The sequence below is a fragment of the Panthera leo genome, chromosome E1, assembly GCF_018350215.1.
Source record: "Panthera leo isolate Ple1 chromosome E1, P.leo_Ple1_pat1.1, whole genome shotgun sequence".
NCBI lineage: Eukaryota > Metazoa > Chordata > Mammalia > Carnivora > Felidae > Panthera > Panthera leo.
The window spans coordinates 534,769-554,509 of record NC_056692.1 but is presented as its reverse complement, the minus strand read 5'-3'; the positions used below and the strand labels follow the sequence as shown (position 1 = coordinate 554,509).

The window sequence follows — 19,741 nt, the reverse complement described above, 5'->3', positions numbered from 1 at the left end:
TCCGGGTTGAGGTGGAGCAGGACATGGGGGCCGCACAGGCTCGGACGGTTCCCCACTGCCCCTTCTTGGGCGGGACCCGTCTCCATTCTGAGATCATAACCTTCCCTGAGAAAGGAGAGCCGATGGTCTTTGTGAGCGCCCCACAGCCTTGGCAAAACTGAAAGGTGGCCTCCCTCTGCCGGTATCTCCATTTGGTTGGTTGGCTTTTTATTGGCCGGAGAAGTCAGACGCCCCGGAAACCGGCTTCGAGTGAGCTGAGGCGAGGGAGTGGAGGCAGCCGCTGTGCCTGGTTCTTTGTAGATCGATGCTTCTCGGAGCATCGTCAAGGGATCACCTGGGCGTTCGGAAGGCAGATTCCTGGGCCCTACCCCAGACCCACAAAGTCAGAATCCCTGGGAGGGACCGGCAGTCTGATTTCACAAACCCTTTGGGTGACTCTGCAGCTCGCCAAAGGGAGAGAGCACTCCGCCTGCTGGTGAAAAGGCCCAGAGAAGGGGGGAGTGGCGGAGAACCGTGTGGGATTGAAGGATGATTTCTACGGTGGTTGTTTTAATGTAAAAAACACTTGAGCTTTAAAAAAAAAACTTTTGTGTTGAAATAAAACCTTCAGGAGCTTGGGGCGCTCTGGTGACTCAGTCAGTTAAACGTCCGACTCCTGGGGGCGCCTGGGTGGCTCAGTCGGTTAAGCGTCCGACTTCAGCTCAGGTCACGATCTCGCGGTCCGCGAGTTCGAGCCCCGCGTCGGGCTCTGGGCTGATGGCTCAGAGCCTGGAGCCTGCTTCCGATTCTGTGTCTCCCTCTTTCTCTGCCCCTCCCCCGTTCATGCTCTGTCTCTCTCTGTCTCAAAAATAAATAAACGTTAAAAAAAAAAATAAAAAAAAAAAAAAAACGTCCGACTCCTGATTTCCACTCGGGTCATGATCTCGCAGTGTGTGGGTTCAAACCCTGCCTCGGGCTCTGTGCTGACAGCTCAGAGCCTGAAGCCTGCTTCGGATTCTGTGTCTCCCTCTTTCTCTGCCCCTCCTCTGCTTGCACTCTGCCTTTCTCTTTCAAAAATAAATAAACATTAAAAAAAAAAAAGAAATAAAATATGCTTCCAGAAAAATGCGTGTGTCCTGCATGGAGAACGGGATGCATTTCCCCCATCGGCACCGTTGGGTAAGCAGTTGAGATTAAGAGACGGATCGTCACCAACGTCCCAGATCCCAGCGGCCCCTGTCCTGCCTCTCCCAGTCACCGCCTGCCCTGTGGTGGTCACAGCTCCTTTTATGTGTTCCTGCCCTTTATGTCATGGAAGCAGATAGAACGTGCTCCTTCATGCCCGACTCTGGCCCGTCACCGTGTTTGTAAGATCCAACTGACCTATCGCATCCACCCGAAGAGCGTTCAGTCCTGTGGACACACGGCTCGCTCTACCCAGAGGGCGGGTGTGACACGTCCCAGCGTGGGACTGCTCCAGTGTCTACAGTCCTCATGCCTGTCTGTTGGAGTCTCTGTGGTCTTGACCCTGTTGAAACATCGAGAAGGAACCAGTGGGGAAGGTCCTGAAGCTGCAAGACAGAAAGAACCAGTGAGGAGGGGTTCTGGGGAAGCCGGAGGCAAGAGTGGGGCGCCTGGGGCCAGTGAGGGGGTCCTGGGGCCAGTCGGGGGGGTCCCGGGGAAGCCAGAGGCAAGAGTGGGGGGCCAGAACCAGAGGCAGGGCCTGGCTTTGCCACTGCAGAGGGGAGGAGAGAGCCCAGCGCAGGTGGGTTCGCAGCTGGGGTGGCTATGAGGGGCTCCTGCCGTGGGCCTGGATTTGGGTCCGTGAGGTGGGAGGCAGGGTCACCCGCTTGGGCGCGTGGGAGGGTCGGGATGTGGGGCAGGGGAGATGGAGGTCTGAAGCGGTCACGGGAGACTGGTCAGCCCAGGTGACTTGAGAGCCGAGGCTGGGGTCCACCGCGCTCCCGCAGCACCTTCCGGGCCGGCCGTGCCAAGTTGCCCTGGAACAGGTGCTGGGGAACTCGGGGCCCGGGCCGCCGCCCCAAGAGGTCTGCGGTGCCACCTGCTGGGCAAGAGCCACATGACGCCCAGGGAGTCCCCTTCCCCGCCCCAGGGGCTCCTCCCCAGACAGAGAAATGCAGACCCCAGCAGAGGCCAGACATGTCCACACCGGGACCCGGTCACAGGCTGAGCCCTGACCCAAGCCACACCGAGTGCTGAACAGGCCAGGGGATCCCGTGGTTGCGTCCCCAGAAAGGCAGGGGTCGGCGGGGGTCCTGGGTCTCCGGGCTGCGGCTGTGGCTCCCCCCTCACAGAGCTGCTCCCCCTGACGGGCTCCCCAGCCGTGAGAGCCCCCAGGCCCCGCGCCCTAGTGGAGCAGGCTCACGCGCAGCCTCCCTGGCTCCGTGCCCTGCCCAGACCTGTTCTAGAAACACACCACCCTTCCCCACGGCTGCCTCCACCTCCCACCAGCCAAGCGCAGGCGAGGCCGGGACTCAGCTGGGAAGGCCGGCAGGCAGGAGGGCTGGGGTGGCCTCCGCGGGGCCATGGAACCCACAGCAGGGCCCGTGCTGTACCGACAGCTGCAGCTCTGGGATCCAAGCTTGGAGTCCGGGCAGGAGGAGGAGGAGGAGGAGGAGACCTCGGAGCTGGTCGTTCCTGATCCCCGGAGGCCCCAGGACTCCTCTAGGTGAGTCAGGGAGGGGTCTGGGCACCCGGCAACTCTGGCCTGAGGCTGGTAAGTCCCTCCCTCTGGAGCCCCTAAGGTGGGGGCAGGTGTCGGACCGCCCCACGCCTGGCTCTGCTCCAGGAACTTTCTGGGTGAACAGGGGAGGAGCGGAGCTGCGGCCCCAGACCTGGCCTCCGAAGGGACATCTGTACGAGGCCTGCCCGGCCAGCTGCTCTGCCAAGGGCTCCCAGCCCCCACTCCTGGTGCACCTGCCAGGCAGGTTGGAGCCGGGCCGCACCCAGCTAGGCCCCGCTCCCCACCCAGCCAAGCCCACCTGCGGCCTCCCTCCTGCCTCTCCAACCTCCTCCCCAGGGGCTCCCTCCCTAGCTGTCCTCGGTGTCCCCAAGCTCCTTCCAATCGCCGTGTCTCGTCCACGCCCTCTACCGGGAGGCCTTTCTCCTTGGCAAAACTGTAGTCCTCACGCAAGTAAGACCAAGTTTTGGGGAAACGTCCCCTGGGTCCTCTCGGGGCTCCTGGTGGCCCTCCCGCCCCGGTCCTGGCTCAGGACACCCCTCTCTGCAGGGACGAGGCCGGTGGGCTGCCCGGGGCCTGGGCCCGCCTGGTCGCGGCCCTGCTACTCCTGGCCGTTGGCTTCTCCCTGGCGGTCGGGCGGCTCCCCGCCAGCAGCGGCTCTGCGGCCCCTCCTCCCAGCGGGCACTCCCACCACCCCGGCGTGTACCACCACGGGGGCGTCATCAGCCCTGCAGGTCAGAGCGGGGAGCCGCTGGGGGAGGGGGGACGGGCCGGGGTCACGGTCCCGGGACGGCCGCCCCCCCGACGGTCTCCTCTTGCTGCAGCCACGTGCTCCCACCTGGGCCGAGAGCTGCTCGTCGCCGGGGGCAACGTTGTGGACGCCGGAGTGGGAGCTGCTTTGTGCCTGGCGGTGGTACACCCTCACGCCACGGGGCTAGGTCAGTGACCCACAGCCCCAGGTCTGCTCTTGGGCCCTGACCTCGGGGCTGCTTAGTGGCAGGACCTGGGACTCAGGCGGTAGCCCCAACCCTGGATCGTGGCCCCGGCTCCCACGTCCGTGTGGTCTTGACCCCCGTCTCCAGGCCTAGTGAGCAACTCCTGACCTCAGGCCGAGTCGGTGACCCTTCACCTGGGCTACCGAGTCCCCCTGACCCCCGTGCCCTGACTCCCGTGTGACCCCTTCATCTCCTCCAGGTGCCACGTTCTGGGGCCTCTTCCACAATAGCACCTCGGGCAGTTCCACTGCCCTGACGCCAGGTCCGGCCCGGACGCTGGCCCCCGGCCTGGGGCTGCCGTCCGCTCTGCCGGCCCTGCGCCTGCTGCACGCACACTTCGGCCGCCTGCCCTGGTCACGCCTGCTGGTGGGCCCGGCCACGCTGGCTCAAGACGGCTTCCTGGTGGATACAGCCCTGGCCGGGGCCCTGGCCGCCCGGAGCACGGAGGGCCTCTGTCCACTGCTCTGCCACGCCGACGGGACCCCGCTGGGCCCCGGGGCCCGCGCCACCAACCCCAAACTGGCCGCCGTGCTACGCGGGGCGGCACTGGCCCCCTCCCCAGACCTTGCCGGGGACGCCCTGCTGAGTCTGCTGGCCAGAGACCTGGGGCTGCGGGGACCCTCGCCTGGGCCCGGGCCCACCCTGGAGCCAGCCCTGCAGCTACCTATGCCCCAGGGCATCCTGTCCACCACCCCCAGCCCCTCAGCTGGCCCAGAACTGCTGGCGAGGGTGGAGGCGGCCTTGCGCTCTGGAGGGCCCAGCCCTGACCCCTGCCTGTTAGTCCCACGAGCTCCCGTGACCCCCGGGAGCGGCGTCCTGGCCACCATAGACAGCAGCGGCTCTGTGCTCCTCCTCACCTCCTCACTCAACAGCTCCTTTGGCTCTGGACATCTGTCCCCAAGCACCGGGGTTCTGCTGAGCGACCTGGTGGCCGAGTCTGCAAGTGGGGGCTGGGCTTGCCCCCTCGTCCTCCATGGTGGTTCTGATGACACAGAGGCTGATGTGTTGGGGCTGGTGGCTTCAGGAAACCCCGTAGTGGCCAGAGTCACGACTCGTGCCCTGCTCAGTCGCCTGGCGGGGCCCCAAGCCCAGGCCCAGCAGCAGCAGCAGCAGGGACCAACACAGAGCCCTAGCACTTGTGGTCAAGGGACCCTGCTCCAGGTAGCTGCTCACGCAGAGCATGCTCACGTCTCCAGTGTCCCCAGTGGCTGCTGCACCTTCCAGGGCTTCTAAGTGTGGGGCAGTGGCCAGCAGGGCGTGGACCGGGTGGGGGGTCTCCAGCCTGGAGGCAGGGACAGAGCAGGCCCAGCAGTGATGAAGTGCATACAGAGCACACTGCCAGCTCAGGCCCACAACCTCTGGCCTGGATTGGAGTTAGTCAGTTACCTGGACTGGAGTTCTGGCTCTTTTTTTTCAGTTAAGGAACCCAAGGACAATGAGGAAAGAGCCCCAGGCCCCGGGGCCAACCCTGAGTTCAGATCCAGCCCCTGAGAAGGACAGGTAGAAAGACGCCAAGCCCCTGTCTTGGCTCCAGTCCCCACGGGCAAGGCTGGCAGAGCCCGGGGTACTGCTGGCCTCTCTGTCCTTCCCTTCAGGCCACCCTCTGCTGATCTGTGTCAACGGGGCTGGAAACAAAATAAAGATCAAGTCTCCTGGATGCCTTGTGCCATTCCTGTTCTTAGTTTCCCATCAGCCTGTGAAGTGTTCGGTGTGGCGGCTTCCCCCTTGGGCAGCACAGCTGACCTGCACCCAGACAGGCAGAGGCTGGGCCCTGCCTTTCAGCTTTCCCCTGCTCTGCTCACCTCGGGCCCCCTGGGGCACCATGTTTTCATCTCATTTTCCAAGACAGGCAGCAGGGGTTGAGAGGAGGAACAGAAGATACCCTAGGGGCCTGGGTCCAAAAGTGGCCGCAGCTGGGGTGTGGGATTTGGCTGGGGGACGGAGCGGGGCGGGGCTTGGCCCTGACATTGCCTGCCTCCCACGTCCCCCCAGGGCTGGGGTCCCTCGGGACTATAACCCTCTAGAGACAGCTTCTCCAGGCCAGAAGCTGGGGAGGCCCTCTGTATTCCCGCCCGCCCTTGGAAAAGTTATGTCTGATTTTGTAGAACCCTTGATCAGCAAAGAGAATCCTCCCCCAGCTCAGTGGATGGTACCACCATCTACCCAGCTATTTTAGCCCCAAACCTGGCATCGCTCTCTTTTCTGCTCCCCCACATCCATCCCTCCTTACCAGCTCCAAATTAGCTGGAATCTGACCTCATTTCATATTACACTGCGGTCTGTCTCTAACGGTTCTTCCTGCTTCTCCCTCGGCAATCCGACAATCCATTCCCCACGTAGCCACAGAACAATCTTTTAAAAACGTAAATAGGATCAAGGCTTGCCCTTGCATAAAACCCTCCGACAACTTCCCATCCACGCTCCGATTAAACCCGGTAGCGAAAGAACCCCCCACCCCCCACCCCGGGCCGGGCTGGCCCCGCCCCCAGCCGCCATAGGCCCCGCCCCTCCCGACGAGACCCCGCCCCCCGCGGCCAGTCCAGTGCGCACGCGCGGCGACCTGACCCGGAAGAGGTCGTCTTCAGAGCCCACGTGTTCGAGGAGCATGGCGGAGATGGAGAGTCAGGACGTCGCCGAGCCCATGGCCCCCGGGGAGGCGAGCGAGAGCGGCGCCCGGCCCGCCGACCGTGAGGGCCTTTTGAAGCACAGCCGCGAGTTCCTGGACTTCTTCTGGGACATCGCGAAGCCTCAGCAGGAGACGCGGCTGGAGGCCACGGAGAAGCTGCTGGAGTACTTGCGCGCGAGGCCCCAGGTACGGTGGCGGGGCCCGGGGCAGGGGGCTGCGTGCCTGCGGCGGAGAAGCGGCGGCGGCGGCGGCGGGAGCTGGGCCCGGGTGCCCCGGTGAGCGCGCCCCGAGGGGCGGGGGTGGGCCCGCGCGGGACGGCTCCACACTGGCGGGTGTGCTTGGGTCCGCAGGGAGCCGAGATGAAGTACGCCCTGAAGCGCCTCATCACTGGGCTCGGGGTCGGGCGAGAGACCGCCCGGCCCTGCTACAGTCTGGCCCTGGCACAGGTGAGGCGGTGGCTCCTGGAAGGGCCCGGCCGTGCTGGTCGGAGGCTGAGGGGTGAGGAGGGCAGTGGTCTGAGCGGACGCTGGGGGCGGGGGCGGGCGCGGGGGTGGGGTGGGGGGGGGACCGGGCTGATGTCCTCACGTGGAGGTGGAAAGTGCCTCAGCAAGGCCCGCGTACAGAGAAGCCCGGTCAGGTGGAGGAGGATGGTAAGTGGGTTGGCCAGCCCCCCGGGGTCAGCTCTGGGCTGGGTTCTGACCTGGGCAAGGCTCAGGGCTCTTTTCAGCTGCTTGTAGGCCACCCCTTGAGGAACGTGGGCAATGGGCGGGTGGGGGGCAGGTGCGAGGGATAAAGTTCCAGTCCTTTAGGAGGGTCGTGGGGGAGCTCGGAGCAGGCTGTGGAGACAGACTGGGAGTCTCAGGCATTCTAGGCTCCAGAGGAGGTACTTCCTGAACCCGGGGTGGTCACGAGGCAGGGAGGCAAGATTCTGGTTCATCTGAGCAGCGGTGCTCCACACGAGCACTCCTTTGGGGGGGGGGGGTGCGGCAAGCAGTCTCAGAGGCAGCCTTGGGGTGGGGGCAGGGGCCCAGGTCCTCTGGGCCGAAGTTGAAGGGAGTCGGAGAAGGCTGAGGTCTGTTGGGTGGGGCTGGACATCCCCCGACCCCTGTCGCGACCCCCCTCTCCCGCCAGCTGTTACAGTCTTTTGAAGACATCCCCTTGTGCAGCATTTTGCAGCAGATACAAGAGAAGCACGACCTGCAGAAGGTCAAGAAGGTGAGAGTTAGCGGCTTGAGGGGGATCTCAGCCCCTGGGTGGGGACACTGGGCCCTTCTCACTCGCACCTGAAATTCTTTTCCAGGCGACGATGAGACCTGCTCTGTTCGCAAACCTGTTTGGGGTGCTCGCCCTCTTTCAGTCAGGCAGGCTGGTGAAGGTAGGAGATTTGGCGGGGGACTGCACTGGTGGGGAGTGACGGGGGGTTGGGGGGACAGCGGCACGGCACGCCCTCCTCATGCCCTGTCCCCTCTGTGGGCGCCAGGACTCAGAGGCGCTGATGAAGTCGGTGAAGCTGCTGCAGACCCTGGCCCAGCACCACAACCACCTGCAGGAGCAGCCCCAGAAGGCCCTGGTGGACATCCTGTCGGAGGTACGGGCTTCACAGCTGCGGGGCCTCGGGTAGCGCTCCCTGGTACCCGAGCACAGAGAGGAAGCATCAGAACGCCCTCGACCAGCATCGGCCTGCAGAATCGTGAGAGCGTGCAACCTGACGTCGATTGGGATCTGAATTAAAAAGCGAAACGGGAGCGAGCGTAGTTGAGTGACGTGTGTTAGTGAACCTAACGTGTTCAACGTGTTGTTTGAGCACGCCATCAGTGCAGAAGGTTGCAGAGGTATCTTACGTTCTCCATCGAGTTTCCGGAATCCAGCATGTAGGTTATGCTTAATACGCGTCTCCACTTAGGTCAGCCCGTTCTAAGAGCCCAGGGGCTGCCGTGTTGGACGGTGCGGTTCTGGAACAGTCCCTGGCACGTGGCAAGTATATTAAACGTGCTTGCCGTTGTTGTTTTGGATAGAGCTGGCCCCCCAGGTCTCTGCTGCCCTGCGTGGGACATGGGGGCGGGCTAGTCCCTGGAACTCTTTGCTCCCGAGGACAAGACAAAGACTGGCATAGCCCTGGCCCCAGAGCTGGGAGGACCAGGCTTCAAATAAATCTCAGCTGTCTACTCAGGGCACCTTGTATAACAAATGAGCTAATTCAGAAAAAGACAAGGAACAATTATGAGGGCCCTCAATTGGCGTCAGCCGGGTAGTTGTTAAAAACCCAGTGTCCTGGGATTGGGGGTTTGAGCTTTTTTTTTTTTTTTTTTTTTTTTTTAATTTTTTTTTAACGTTTATTTATTTTTGAGACAGAGGGAGACAGAGCGTGAACAGGGGAGGGGCAGAGAGAGAGGGAGACACAGAATCTGAAACAGGCTCCAGGCTCTGAGCTGTCAGCACAGAGCTTGACGCGGGGCTCGAACTCACGGACCGCGAGATCGTGACCTGAGCCGAAGTCGGCCGCTTAACCGACTGAGCCACCCAGGCGCCCCGGGGGTTTGAGCTTTTAAACACCTGGTACTGGTGCCGATGCCTCGTGGTGGGTTGTGGCTGCGCCACCTCAGACTGGCACTGGGTCGGGGCCTCACGGGAGCCTGGCAGGTGGAAGGGGGAGGCAAAGGATGCTGGGAGGAGGCCCCTCCCCCAATCCGCGCCTCCCGTGCCCAGGTCCCAGAGGCCACGCTGCAGGAGATCCTGCCGAAAGTCCTCAGAGCCGACCTGAGTTCGGTGCTCGGCTCCCCTGAGCACCTAGAGCTCTTCCTCCTGGCCCGGCAGAAGGTGCCCCGCAAGCTGGAGGAGCTGATGGGACCGGTCAGCCTGTTCTCGGATGAGAACGTCCCCAGGTACGGGGGGGGGGGGGGGCGGGCAGGGCGCTGCCCCGGGCCCCGCACAGGTCGGTGGTGTGGATGGGGTGCTCCTGCCGTCTGAGTCCCCTCGCCCCGTCCCCAGACTGGTGAGCGTACTGAAGATGGCCGCCGCCTCCGTGAAGAAGGAGCGGAAGCTGCCGGCTGTTGCTCTGGACCTGCTCCGCCTGGCGCTGCAGGAGGGCAAGTTCCCCCGGTTCTGGAAGGACGTGGTGGAGCAGGGGCTGCTGAAGAAGCAGTCCTGGCCAGCCAGGTGCGCGTGGCGCCCGTCCTTGCCCCCTCCCCTGCTCGTGGGCGGGGCGGGCTCGGGGCCCCACGTCCGCCAGGGCGGCTGGACTCTGACAGGCTCCGCCGTGCACCCCGCAGCTACCTGTGTTTCCGCCTGCTGGGCGCAGCCCTGCCCTGCTGTCCGCAGAGCAGCTGCCCCTGGTGATGCGGGGGGACCTGATCCGGCATTTTGGGGAGCACATGGTCACTGCCAAGGTGGGTATTCGCCCGCCCCCCCCCCCCCCCCCCCCCCCCCCCCCCCCCGGCAGCCCAGCACTGTCAGCAGGGGCGGGGCCCCGGGGTTCCTGGTGGGGAAGAGGGGCAGGCCGCCTCTGGGATCAGCCGGCTTCTGGTTTGCTGCAACATCCAGGGGTCTTCCTGCCTCAGTGGTCTCGCTTGGGAACTGGGGTTCTCTTCCCTCTGGGTGATGGGAGCTACCTGAGTTCCCCCAGGCCTCCCCCTGTGAATGGAGTTCGGGCAGGGTCGGTTGTTCGGGCCTCAGGCCCCTCGGCAGAGGCACGTGCAGCCCTCAGCCCCCCAGGCCTCCCCCACCCCGGCTGGGGAGAGCCCTTGTCCCCCACCGGTGTGCCCCGCACTAGGCCCAAGCAGCGGACGGGAGAAGCAGGTGCCGATTAGGAGTTCGGGGTCAGGAGCCAGGGCTTGTCTGCTGGCCAAGAGCAGAGGAGCGGCGTCCCCCTCGGCCGCTGTGAGGACAGTAGGGGGAAAGCCCATGGAGGTTACCGCGCCAGGTGCCCAGGAGGTGCTGCTGTGATGCAGTCCTCCCCTCCGGACCGCCAGCTTCATGCTTCTATGGGGGCGGGCCCAGCTCCAGAGCGGAGGGCGGCCCACGTCCCAGTCCAGACGGTTGTCGTGAATGTGACACGAATGTGTTGTGCACCCACGAGGGAAATGCTCAGTTTTGAGCCCCACGGTGACAGCTAGGAGCTGGAGAGCTGGGTGTGGACCCAGGTCAGGTTGGTGGCCCAGCCTGGACTCTGCTACACCCTCGGTCCAGCCTGGACAACAGCCCGTCCTGGTGCAGTGAGAAGGGGGAAGGAGGGGCCTCCTGGGGCCGGGGCCCTCGGATGGGGCCTGGCTGTGTGTGGGGAGGAGGCGTGCCGGGCCTCAGGCGCGCCTGTTGGACGAGAGCTGTGGGACCCTCCTGGCGGGTGACCCCAGTGTTGGGCCTGACTCTTGCAGCTCCCAAACCAGTTCAAGTTTGCTCCGGAGATGAACGAGTACGTGGGTGCCTTCCTGGAAGGCTGCCGTGCTGACCCCGAGCGGCAGTTGGCGGTGGTGGTGGCCTTCACCTCTGTCACCAACCAGGGCCTTCCTGTCCTGCCTACCTTCTGGAGGGCTGTGCGGTTCCTGAGTCCCCCCGCCCTCAAGGGCTACGTGGCCTGGCTACGGACCATGTTTCTCCAGCCCGATCTGGACTCCTTGGTGGACTTTAGCACCAGCAACCAGAAGAAAGCCCAGGATGCTTCGCTGCACGTGTGAGTGGCCCCGCTGAGCCCAGAGCCCGGGCCCAGGGCCCGGGTGGGGGCGGGGAAGAAAGGGCCGCAGCCAAGCCATGGCTCCCAAAGAAGGCCTCTGTTTCCCCTTGTTTTCCCTGGGCGGGGGGGGGGAGGGGGGGGGATGTTGGTCTGTCTGCGGGGAGGGGCAGAGGAGGACCGTTGTGCTGTCTCTGAGTGGCTCCCTACCTGGCTCTCCCCCACCAGGCCCGAGCGCGCCGTGTCCCGGCTGCGGAAGTGGCTCATCCTGCGCCTGGTCAGCATCGTGGACACCTTGCACGTGGAGAAGGAGGAGGATGTGATTGAGGAGGTGGCCAGGTGTGAGCAGGCTCTGTCCCCAGCTCCCTGGAGGGGGACCAAGAATTGGGTCTTCCCGGAGCCAGAAGGCTCGGGTCAGGTCGTCGGGTGGAGGCAGGCCATTCTCGCCCCTTAGGCAGAGGGGGTTTGGGGAACATCCTTGAGAGGCCCCGTGAGGAGGGGACCCAGGGAGTGTGGAGCTGGGGGGCCACAGGCGTCGGCGATGTCAGGGGAGCCCCCCGCACTGGCCTCGTCTGCCGCCTCACGCAGCCCTCGTTTGCAGAGCCCGTGCTGTGACTTGGCGGGACGTAGCCGCGGGTCCGCCTCCGTTCCAAGGGCCAGATCCTGCTTCTGTTCCCAGTTCAGGCCCGGTTGCGTTCAGCGGGAGGTCCAGACTTGGGAGACGTCCTCTCTGCCGCCAGGCCCTGGGTGGTGCCCTCGTGGGAGGGGGCCGCTGAGACCTGTGCTCCCCCCGCCCCCACAGGTTTTGCTTCTTCCACTCGTTCTTCGAAGCGAAGAAGCCCACGTCCCAGATCCCAGAGACCGAGCAGCGCTTCTCCTTTCCTCTGGAGAGTCGGACGCGGGAGGTGGTCGGCAGCGCCTTCTTCAGGTGGGCGGCTGTGGAGAGGGCAGGGCGGGCAGGTGGCCCCGAGAGCCCTCGGCCCGGCTGGTGACCCCGGCCCCTGCACTCCCCCAGCCTGCTGCAGACCCTCAGCGCCCAGTGCAGGCAGGCGCCCGAGCAGACCCGGGACAGCCAGCCCTGGACCTACCGCCTGGTCCGGTTTGCAGACTCGCTGCTGAACCACAGCCGGAACGTGGCCGCCCTGACGCCCTTCACGGCGCAGCAGCGCCAGGCCTGGGACCGGTGAGGGGGGGGGGGGTTTCCCGGGGGGGCCGGTGGGATGCCCTGGGGTCCGGAGGGCAGCGGCCTGAGAGCGTGCCCGGCTCCCCCCAGGATGCTGCAGAGTGTGCGGGAACTGGAGGCCACCTCCTCGGGGGCCAGGGCCAAGGCCGCCGCCTTCCAGCACCTGCTTCTCCTGGTGGGCATCTACCTCTTCAAGGTATGGCACTTGGGGTCTGGGGCACCACGGCTTTCCTCCCGACGGGGCTGGGGGCGGGGGGTGGGGGGTGCTCTGGGTGGACCACAGCCCGAGAACAGTCGCTCCGTCCACCCCATGGCCAGTTGTGTCCTGAGCTCTCCGTGCGGCGTCTCCGATCTGTGACCCCCCCCCCCCCCCCCCCCCGCCCCGCTGACTGGTGGGGCGAGTAGCGCTCAGGCCACACACACAGCTGTTGGCGGGGGTTCAGATACCAGGTCTGACCGCACGGCCCCCCCAGGCCCCCCAGCATTGCCTCACTGAGCAGAGGTGGTGGGCGTGGAGGGGAAAGTGCCTCCTTCCCGGGAGGGCCCGACTCTGGGCAGACCTGTCCCCAGGGGCGCTGCTGTCCTCTCTGATGCCCGAGGACAAGGTCCCGCCTGTGCTCCTGCAGCCCCTCCCGCGGGAATCCAGGGTGGCCGGTGGGGTTAGCGTGTGTTCCTGTCGCCGCCCAGCCCGCGGTCCCGTGCCGTGTCGCTGTGTCCCCACGTTGGTTCTCGTACGCCAGACCGAGGTGTCTCTAGATCCAGCGTTGTCTCCCTTTCTGTGCCAGCAACTCGTGACCCTCCTGCTTCCTCTGGTTTCTCAGGAGCTTTTTCTTCCCAGGCCACGGGGTGGGGTCGGGGTTCCTGCCTCTGGCTGCTGGGCTGTGGTGGTGGTTTCTGCTTCCAGGCTGCAGACGCTCTGAGCGTGGCCCGTAGGCGAGTTGTGTGTGTGCGTGGTGGCCACGGTGCCCCTCGAATGCGTGGCAGCAGGGGCCCCCCTCCCCCCGCTGGTTACGGGACACGCTAGACGCCTGCCCAACCCCAGGGCCTCTTAGCTGGACGAGGAGTGAGGTGCATAAAGGGCCGGGTGTTGGGCTCTTGTCTGCCTTTCTGGTACCACAGTCACACTGACCATCTCGGGCCCCCCCAACTCACTGGGCAGTGGCTGCAGTCCGGGCTTAGCCGGGCAAGTGGGGTTCAACTGGATTTGAATTCGCTCAGGTTAATGAATTTGGGTACTTTGTAACAGTGTGGAGGTAGGCGCGGGAGGAAAATCTAGCTTTGGGGATCCAGCTGGGACAGGTTTGTGGCGACCCTGAGCTGGCTGACGTCGCCAGACTCCATGGCTTCATGTGGCTCCCGGGGTCCCGGTGAGGGACTGGCTGAGGCAGGCTGGGGGGGCCATCCGACACCCAACTGCTCGCGCTTGACCAGCCCCTCCCCTGGCTCGACAAGGCCTGGAACGGGCCCGGTTTCTGATTCTGTCCTCGCCCTGCCACAGTCCCCCACAGAGAGCTGTGACCTCCTGGGTGACATCCAGACGTGCATCAAGAAGAGCCTGGGGGAGAAGACCCGCAGGACCCGCTCCAAGGCCACCAGTGGGTCACTGTCCCCGGGGCAGGGGGCGGGGCACGAACCATGAAGGGGCGGGGGAGGTGGCGGGGCCGGCCCAGGCTCAGCCTGTCCCGTCTGCAGACCCCCAGGAGCCGCCGTGGGTGGAGGTGCTGGTGGAGATCCTGCTGGCCCTCCTGGCCCAGCCCAGCCACCTGATGCGCCAGGTGGCCCGCAGTGTGTTCAGCCACATCTGTTCCCACCTGACCCCACGTGCCCTGCAGCTAATCTTGGATGTAAGTTGGGGCCTCTGGACAAATGGGTCCCGGGATGGGGCCTTGCAAGCACCAGGCTGCGTCACGGCTGCCCTTCTGTCCCGTCGGTGTCACTGTAATGTGTTCAGGCCGCCACTGCACGAGGCCGTTCCCCGGGGTGCACCGAGGGGCCCTGGGTGTGGGTGCTGGGCGCGTGGCCTTCTCTCTCGGGCCCCGTTTTCCTTCCTGAAATAGGGACCTTTTGGCCCAGACCGCACAGGGTGTGGCTGGAGGTCTGGGGAGGTTAAAGGCTCTGCGACGGGGCGGCCGTCTGGGAATCCCTGCAGGTGCTGAACCCCGAGAAGAATGCGGACGAGGACAGCGTGGTGGTCACGGACGGCTCGGAGGAGCAGCTGGAGGGCGCAGAGGTGCGTGCCGGCGTGGGGCCGGGTGGGGCGGGCGGATGTGTAGACGCGCGTGGGAGACCGGAGGTACAGCACGGCGGCCCCCGCAGGACAGGAGCTCCGACGGCGAGGACGACAGGGCCTCGGCCGGCGAAGAGGACAGTGGCGATGACAGTGACGACGACAGTGAGGAGGAGGACCGTGACGCGGACGTGGACCAGGGCTTCCGGGAGCAGCTGATGGCGGTGCTGCGGGCGGGAAAGGCGCTGGTGAGCGGCGGGGCGGGGACGTGGGGGGGGGGGGGGGGGGGGGGGGGGCCCGCGTCCGTACCCAGAGGCCAGCCGCTCACGGGCGTCGTGCCTCAGGGCGCGGTGGACGGTGAGGACGACGACGACGACGGTGATGAGCTGGGGGACGAGGCCATGATGGCCCTGGACCAGAACCTGGCCAGCCTCTTCGCCGAGCAGAAGCTGCGCATCCAGGCCCGGAAGGACGAGAAGGATAAGCTGCGGAAGGAGAAGGTTCTCCGGCGAGACTTCCAGATCCGGGTGAGCCCCAGAGCCCCCGGCGTCGCACGGCCCGCCCTCCCCGCGACGTCCCCGCGACATCCCCGCGCCCGCTGAGCCCGCCCCGTCCTGGCCGCAGGTCCTGGACCTGATCGAGGTGCTGGTGACCAAGCAGCCGGAGAGCCCGCTGGTGCTGGAGCTGCTCGAGCCCCTGCTGGACGTCATTCGGCGCAGCATGCGCACCAGCAGCACCAAGCAGGAGCAGGATCTGCTGCACAAGACGGCCCGCATCTTCACGTGAGCGCCGGCCCTCCCGCTCGGCTGTCCCGCGTCCCTCCTGGCGCCCGCTCTTTGCCGGAACCGTGGTCCTGGGGACCGCTCCCTGCCCTCGGGGTCCCCACATCGAGGAATCAGACCGATGGTGCAGCAGTGACACCCGGGGCTGTGGCAGGGGGCGGGTGGGAGGCCGGAGCACGGAGGGGGTGGGGCCCAGGGGCCCCTCTTGAGGTACCAGGGAACCCTTGCCAGGAAAGGGGTCCTCGGGCCTGGAGGCCCCAGGCAGGGCAGGAGAGGTGGTCTCTCGACAGGAGCTGGTCACACACAGGTGGAGGAAGACCTGGTGGCCCGGAGCCCATCAGCGTTGGGGGTCCACAGAGCTGTTCTCGTCAGCAGGAGCTCCCGGGGGGATAGTTTGCATTTAGGAAGGGACGATGAGTGGGTGGGTCGTCCGGAGCAGGGGGCCCAGCAGGAGAGATGACATGGCGGGGGGGGGGGGGGGGGGGGGGGGGGGGGTGCAGACCTGCCTTCCGGAGCAGAGACGCGGCCTACAGACGCGAGATGCTGAGCTTAGGTCACAGAGGAATGGGGGAGAGCAGGACAGACAGTGCCCCAGGTGACGCTTCCTGGCTGTCCCTGCCACCTGTCGGGGCAGCGCTGAGCTGGTTGAGTGACCTACTTCTCTTCCCCCGAGGACACCGACCCTCACGTTAGAAAGGGCTCAGGGGCCGCTGTCCCAGGAGGGATGGGGGCAGACGGGAGACGTGGACTGGGTTTCCCGTGGTGCAACCTTGTCCCCGGGGGCTGGTTTCTCTGGCTCGTGCTCGGCAAATGCAGGTGGCCCTGGGCCGCCCCCTGCAGCTTTGGTCGCGTCCCCGTTCTCGGCAGGGAGGGTGGCGGAGGTGTGGTGACCGGCTCTCCCCCCACGGCCCCACAGACACCACCTGTGTCGCTCCCGGCACTACTGCCACGACGTGGGACGCCTCGTGGGGACCCTGTACGCCCAGGTGGAGCGGCTGGTGCAGCAGGCCGGCCGCCAGGCCGACGCCGCCGTGTCCCTCTACTATTTCAACGCAGCCCTGTACCTGCTCCGCGTCCTGAAAGGCAACGCTGCCGGCAAGCCTGTGTGCAAGGCCCCCAAGAAGGAGAAGGCCGGCTCCCAGCCCAAGGGACCCGAGGTGAGTGGGCCCCGCCCCGGAAGTCGCAGCCCACGGCGCACCCGGGCAGCCGGCCGGGGCCGCCTGCCCGTTTCACAGATGGGGAGTGGAGGCCACGACTCCCGGGGACCCAGCTCTCAGCCTTCCGAAGGCGGTCCGGGCTCTGCCCCGCGTCACACGGGCTCTCTCTCGGGTGGCCCAGGCTGCCGGCGGCTTGGATTTGAGCCTCGTGACCCCGATCTACTCATCGGCGCTGACCTCCTTCCTGACCAGGCGCAACAGTCCGCTCACCGTCACTATGTTCCTCAGTCTCTTTTCCCGGCACCCGGTGAGTATAGGGGCCGGCCCGCCCCGGGGCCCCTGCTCAGCCCAGGCCCCACCTCACCGGCCTGTCACTTCCTCCATAGGTGCTGTGTAAGAGCCTGCTGCCCGTCGTGATCCAGCACGTGACGGGCCCAGCGCGGCCCCGCCATCAGGTAGGGACTTCCCAGGTCCCGGCCCCAGGCCTGATTTACCCCCCATGACTCACCATTGGCTGGGTGTTTGTGAGGCCCAGGAAGTGCCCGGGCCAGGGCAGGCCCACCCCTGCCCCTTTGACCTGGTCGGCCCCTGCCCCGCCGTGTGCACGGTGTCACGGGGAGAGGGGAGGCTTTGCTCCCACCACGGCCACATCCGTGGCCTGAACCCTCGGGCTCCTCCACACACACACTCTGACCTTTGCGGCCGAGGCCCCTAGCCGTCCCCGGGCCTGGATGGGTGGGACAGGGGCTTGTGAGCCCGGAGGAAGATGGCCCTGAGCGAGTGAGAGGGCCGGGTGCTGTCCCAGCTGCCCCCTCTGCCACGGGGGCCGCCTCTGCTCCTGGTGGGGGCCGGGCCCAGGTGGCTGCTGAGGCCAGGGCCGCAGGACCGGGCAGGTGGGACCCGCAGCAGTGGCTTCTCAAGCTCGGGGCCTGCACGCTGAAGCCCCCGTGACCGCACCCCCCCCCCCCCCCCACCCAGGCCCAGGCCTGCCTGCTGCTCCAGAAGGCCCTGCCCACACGGGAGCTGCGGGTGTGCTTTGATGACCCTGAGTGGGAGCAGCTGGTCAGCCAGATCCTGGCGAAGGTCACGGAGGTGAGGGCCACGGGGTGGGGGGGGGGGGGGGTGGTGGTTGCTGCCCATATTCCCGTCCAGGGTAATTTTCTGGGGCCCTGAGCCTCGGGGGGAGGGGTCTGGGCTGCCCTGCCCCCAACCCCGAGACCTCCCCTCCCTCGGGGTCCAGCGGGCAGTCCTGCAGAGCGGCTCAGCTGGCCGCCTCTTCCCCTAGAACCTGCGGACGCTGGGTGAGGCGCAGACCAAGTCAGAGCAGCAGAAGGAACTGGCGTCTTTGGGGCTGCTCAACACCCTCTTCAGGACCATTCACCAGGAGGTGGGGGCGGGGAGCGTGGGCAGGGTCGGGGTGAGCCGAGCTCACGGGAGGACGTGAGGAGGGTCCTGGCCAGCACGTTTCTGGGCCTGGGGAGGGGTGGGCCTGCGAGCGAGGCGCTTACGGGCCGCCAGGAGCTGGGGGGTGAGCGGTTCCCCAAGTCCAGCCCTGGGGGGTGGGGGGGGGGGGGGGAGGGTCCAGGAGTCCTTCGTGAGGATGCTGGTCAGAGCCCACAGGCAGGGCAAGCTGGCAGGGCGTCTCGGGGAGCAGACTCCTGGGCCAAGGCTGCGCAGACCACAGGTGCACCCGGGGGGGCAGTGGGTTACAAAATTCATTCGCTGCGTGGCAGGGAGGGCACAGCGGGGCTCTGGGCAGAGAGGCCTGAGGGGGGTCGAGGAGGGGTGGGGCCTTCTGGCTGCGGGAGGGGGCTCTCCTTCCCTCCCAGGTGACGGAGGCCCGATGCACAGGCAGGGGGGGCAGGACTGGGGACCCAGAGCCAGGCAGAGGCCCTGCCTCCCGTCACCTTTGCGGCCACCCTTTTCCCTGTCCCCGCAGAAGCTGACCGTGGACTTGACCGCCGTCCTGGGCGTGCTGCAGAGCAAGCAGCAGAGTCTGCAGCAGAGGGAGTGTGCGGCCGGGTCCAGCCGCCTCTACGACCTCTACTGGCAGGCCATGAAGGCGCTGGGAGTCCAGTACGTGCCGGGAGCGGGGGGTCCCTCCTGGGGCGCGTGCCTCAGGGTGGTCCTGGCAGGCCACGAGGGCCCTCACAGTCCAGTGGGGGCCCGCGGGACCCTCGTAGTGTGCGTTATCCCGGGGGGAGCTTTGGGGCAGCATTCGTCCCTCTGTTCCACAGGGGTGGGGTCCCTTCTCTCATTTTGCTCCCTTGCAGGCGCCCCAAGTCAGGGAAGAAGGAGGCCAAGGAAGTCCCCAGCGTCACGCAGAACCCCGTCAGCACGAAGAGGAAGAAAAAAGGATTCTTGCCAGAAACAAAGAAGCGCAAGAAGCCTAAGTCAGAGGGTCCCGCGCAAGAGGAGGGTGCCAGGCCTGCAGCCACTGGTGAGCAGCAGCCCCCCAGCACAGGCAAGAAGAGGAGGAACAGGAGGAAGGCCACGGTGCCCGCCCAGGCCCAGGCGAAGCAGAGGCCGGCCCCGGCCCCCGCCCCCGCCGCCGCCCTCACAGGCCCCGGCACCCCCGCCAAGACCCCAAAGCCGAAGAAAAAGCGGAAGCTGTCCCAGGTGAACGGGGCCGCTGCCGTGTCCCCCGCGGAGCCTGCTGGCAAGAAGCAGCCTCAGAAGGATCTGCCCGAAAAGGGGGTCTCCGGCAAGTGCCCACAGTCCGCGCTGCCGCGGAAAAAGGCCAGGTTGTCTTTGGCCAGCAGGAGCCCCAGCCTCCTCCAGAGCGGGGCCAAGAGGAAGAAAGCGCAGCTCAGGAAGGCCCGAAAGCCCTGAGCGCGGGCCCCGCCCCAGAGACCCCAGTGTTTTCACCGTGATCTTCACAAACGAGCCGGAGGGAGCGCGTGGGGCCCCGTGTCCCCCGCCCCCGGGCTGCTCTGCTGGGGGAGCCGGCGGGCCATGATTTAAATAGGTTTATTCCTTCATTTACAAGAGGAATATATTTGGTTTTTCTCTTAAGACTCTGAGATTCACAATCAGCAGCTCTAAAAAATAAAGGAGGAGTTTGGCTTCCGGAAGGAAGAGGAGGCGAACTTGGACCTGGTTCTTGTACAACAAGAAAACATCGCTGGGGCCCCGGTTGAGGCTGGGGTGGGAGGCGGCCAGGCTGGTCTTTGGGGGTCCCACCCCCTCGCAGGTACCCCAGAGCTGGGTGAGGAGCGGGTGCCTGCCAGCTTGCACACACTGAAGCCACGCCGGCGGGAACTACGGGGCAAAGCGTCGCCTAGGCTGGCTCTTGGGGTCTCCTACCCGCCACCTTGATTCCAGCCAGTGTGCGGGGAGCGTGTGTGGAGCGGGGGCAGGGGTGTGCAAGTGCACGTGGCGGGGGGGGGGGGGGGGGGCGCGCGGTGGGAGTGGAGGTGCCCTGGGCA

General features: G+C 66.0%; 2 protein-coding genes across 2 annotated transcripts; both read left to right on the top strand.

The window, feature by feature from the left end:
- The first annotated feature begins 2,419 nt into the window (after positions 1–2,419).
- On the top strand, positions 2,420–5,351 carry GGT6 (gamma-glutamyltransferase 6). Its single transcript, XM_042915438.1, has 4 exons — positions 2,420–2,668; positions 3,230–3,414; positions 3,505–3,618; positions 3,875–5,351. The coding sequence occupies exons 1-4, from the start codon at positions 2,526–2,528 to the stop codon at positions 4,906–4,908; spliced, it is 1,476 nt and encodes a 491-aa protein (XP_042771372.1). The 5' UTR covers positions 2,420–2,525; the 3' UTR covers positions 4,909–5,351.
- Positions 5,352–6,270: 919 nt separating this feature from the next.
- MYBBP1A (MYB binding protein 1a) lies at positions 6,271–19,402 on the top strand. The gene is given in 27 exon segments (XM_042915398.1): positions 6,271–6,487; positions 6,652–6,747; positions 7,433–7,516; positions 7,602–7,676; positions 7,782–7,889; positions 9,008–9,183; positions 9,290–9,457; positions 9,571–9,605; positions 9,608–9,687; positions 10,672–10,967; positions 11,193–11,303; positions 11,767–11,892; positions 11,980–12,147; positions 12,238–12,343; positions 13,646–13,742; positions 13,840–13,991; positions 14,297–14,377; positions 14,464–14,622; positions 14,719–14,901; positions 14,999–15,156; positions 16,073–16,313; positions 16,495–16,620; positions 16,700–16,768; positions 17,292–17,405; positions 17,599–17,700; positions 18,253–18,389; positions 18,587–19,402. Coding segments are annotated over 27 exon segments (4,014 nt in total). The 5' UTR covers positions 6,271–6,280; the 3' UTR covers positions 19,146–19,402.
- Positions 19,403–19,741: the final 339 nt, after the last annotated feature.

Bases quoted from the DNA above. Each gene is read 5' to 3' on its own strand.
- GGT6 (XM_042915438.1), top strand. From the start codon at position 2,526: ATGGAACCCACAGCAGGGCCCGTGCTGTACCGACAGCTGCAGCTCTGG. The intron at 2,669-3,229 runs GTGAGTCAGGGA...CCCTCTCTGCAG, and splicing joins AGGCCCCAGGACTCCTCTAG to GGACGAGGCCGGTGGGCTGC. The intron at 3,619-3,874 runs GTCAGTGACCCA...CATCTCCTCCAG, and splicing joins CCCTCACGCCACGGGGCTAG to GTGCCACGTTCTGGGGCCTC.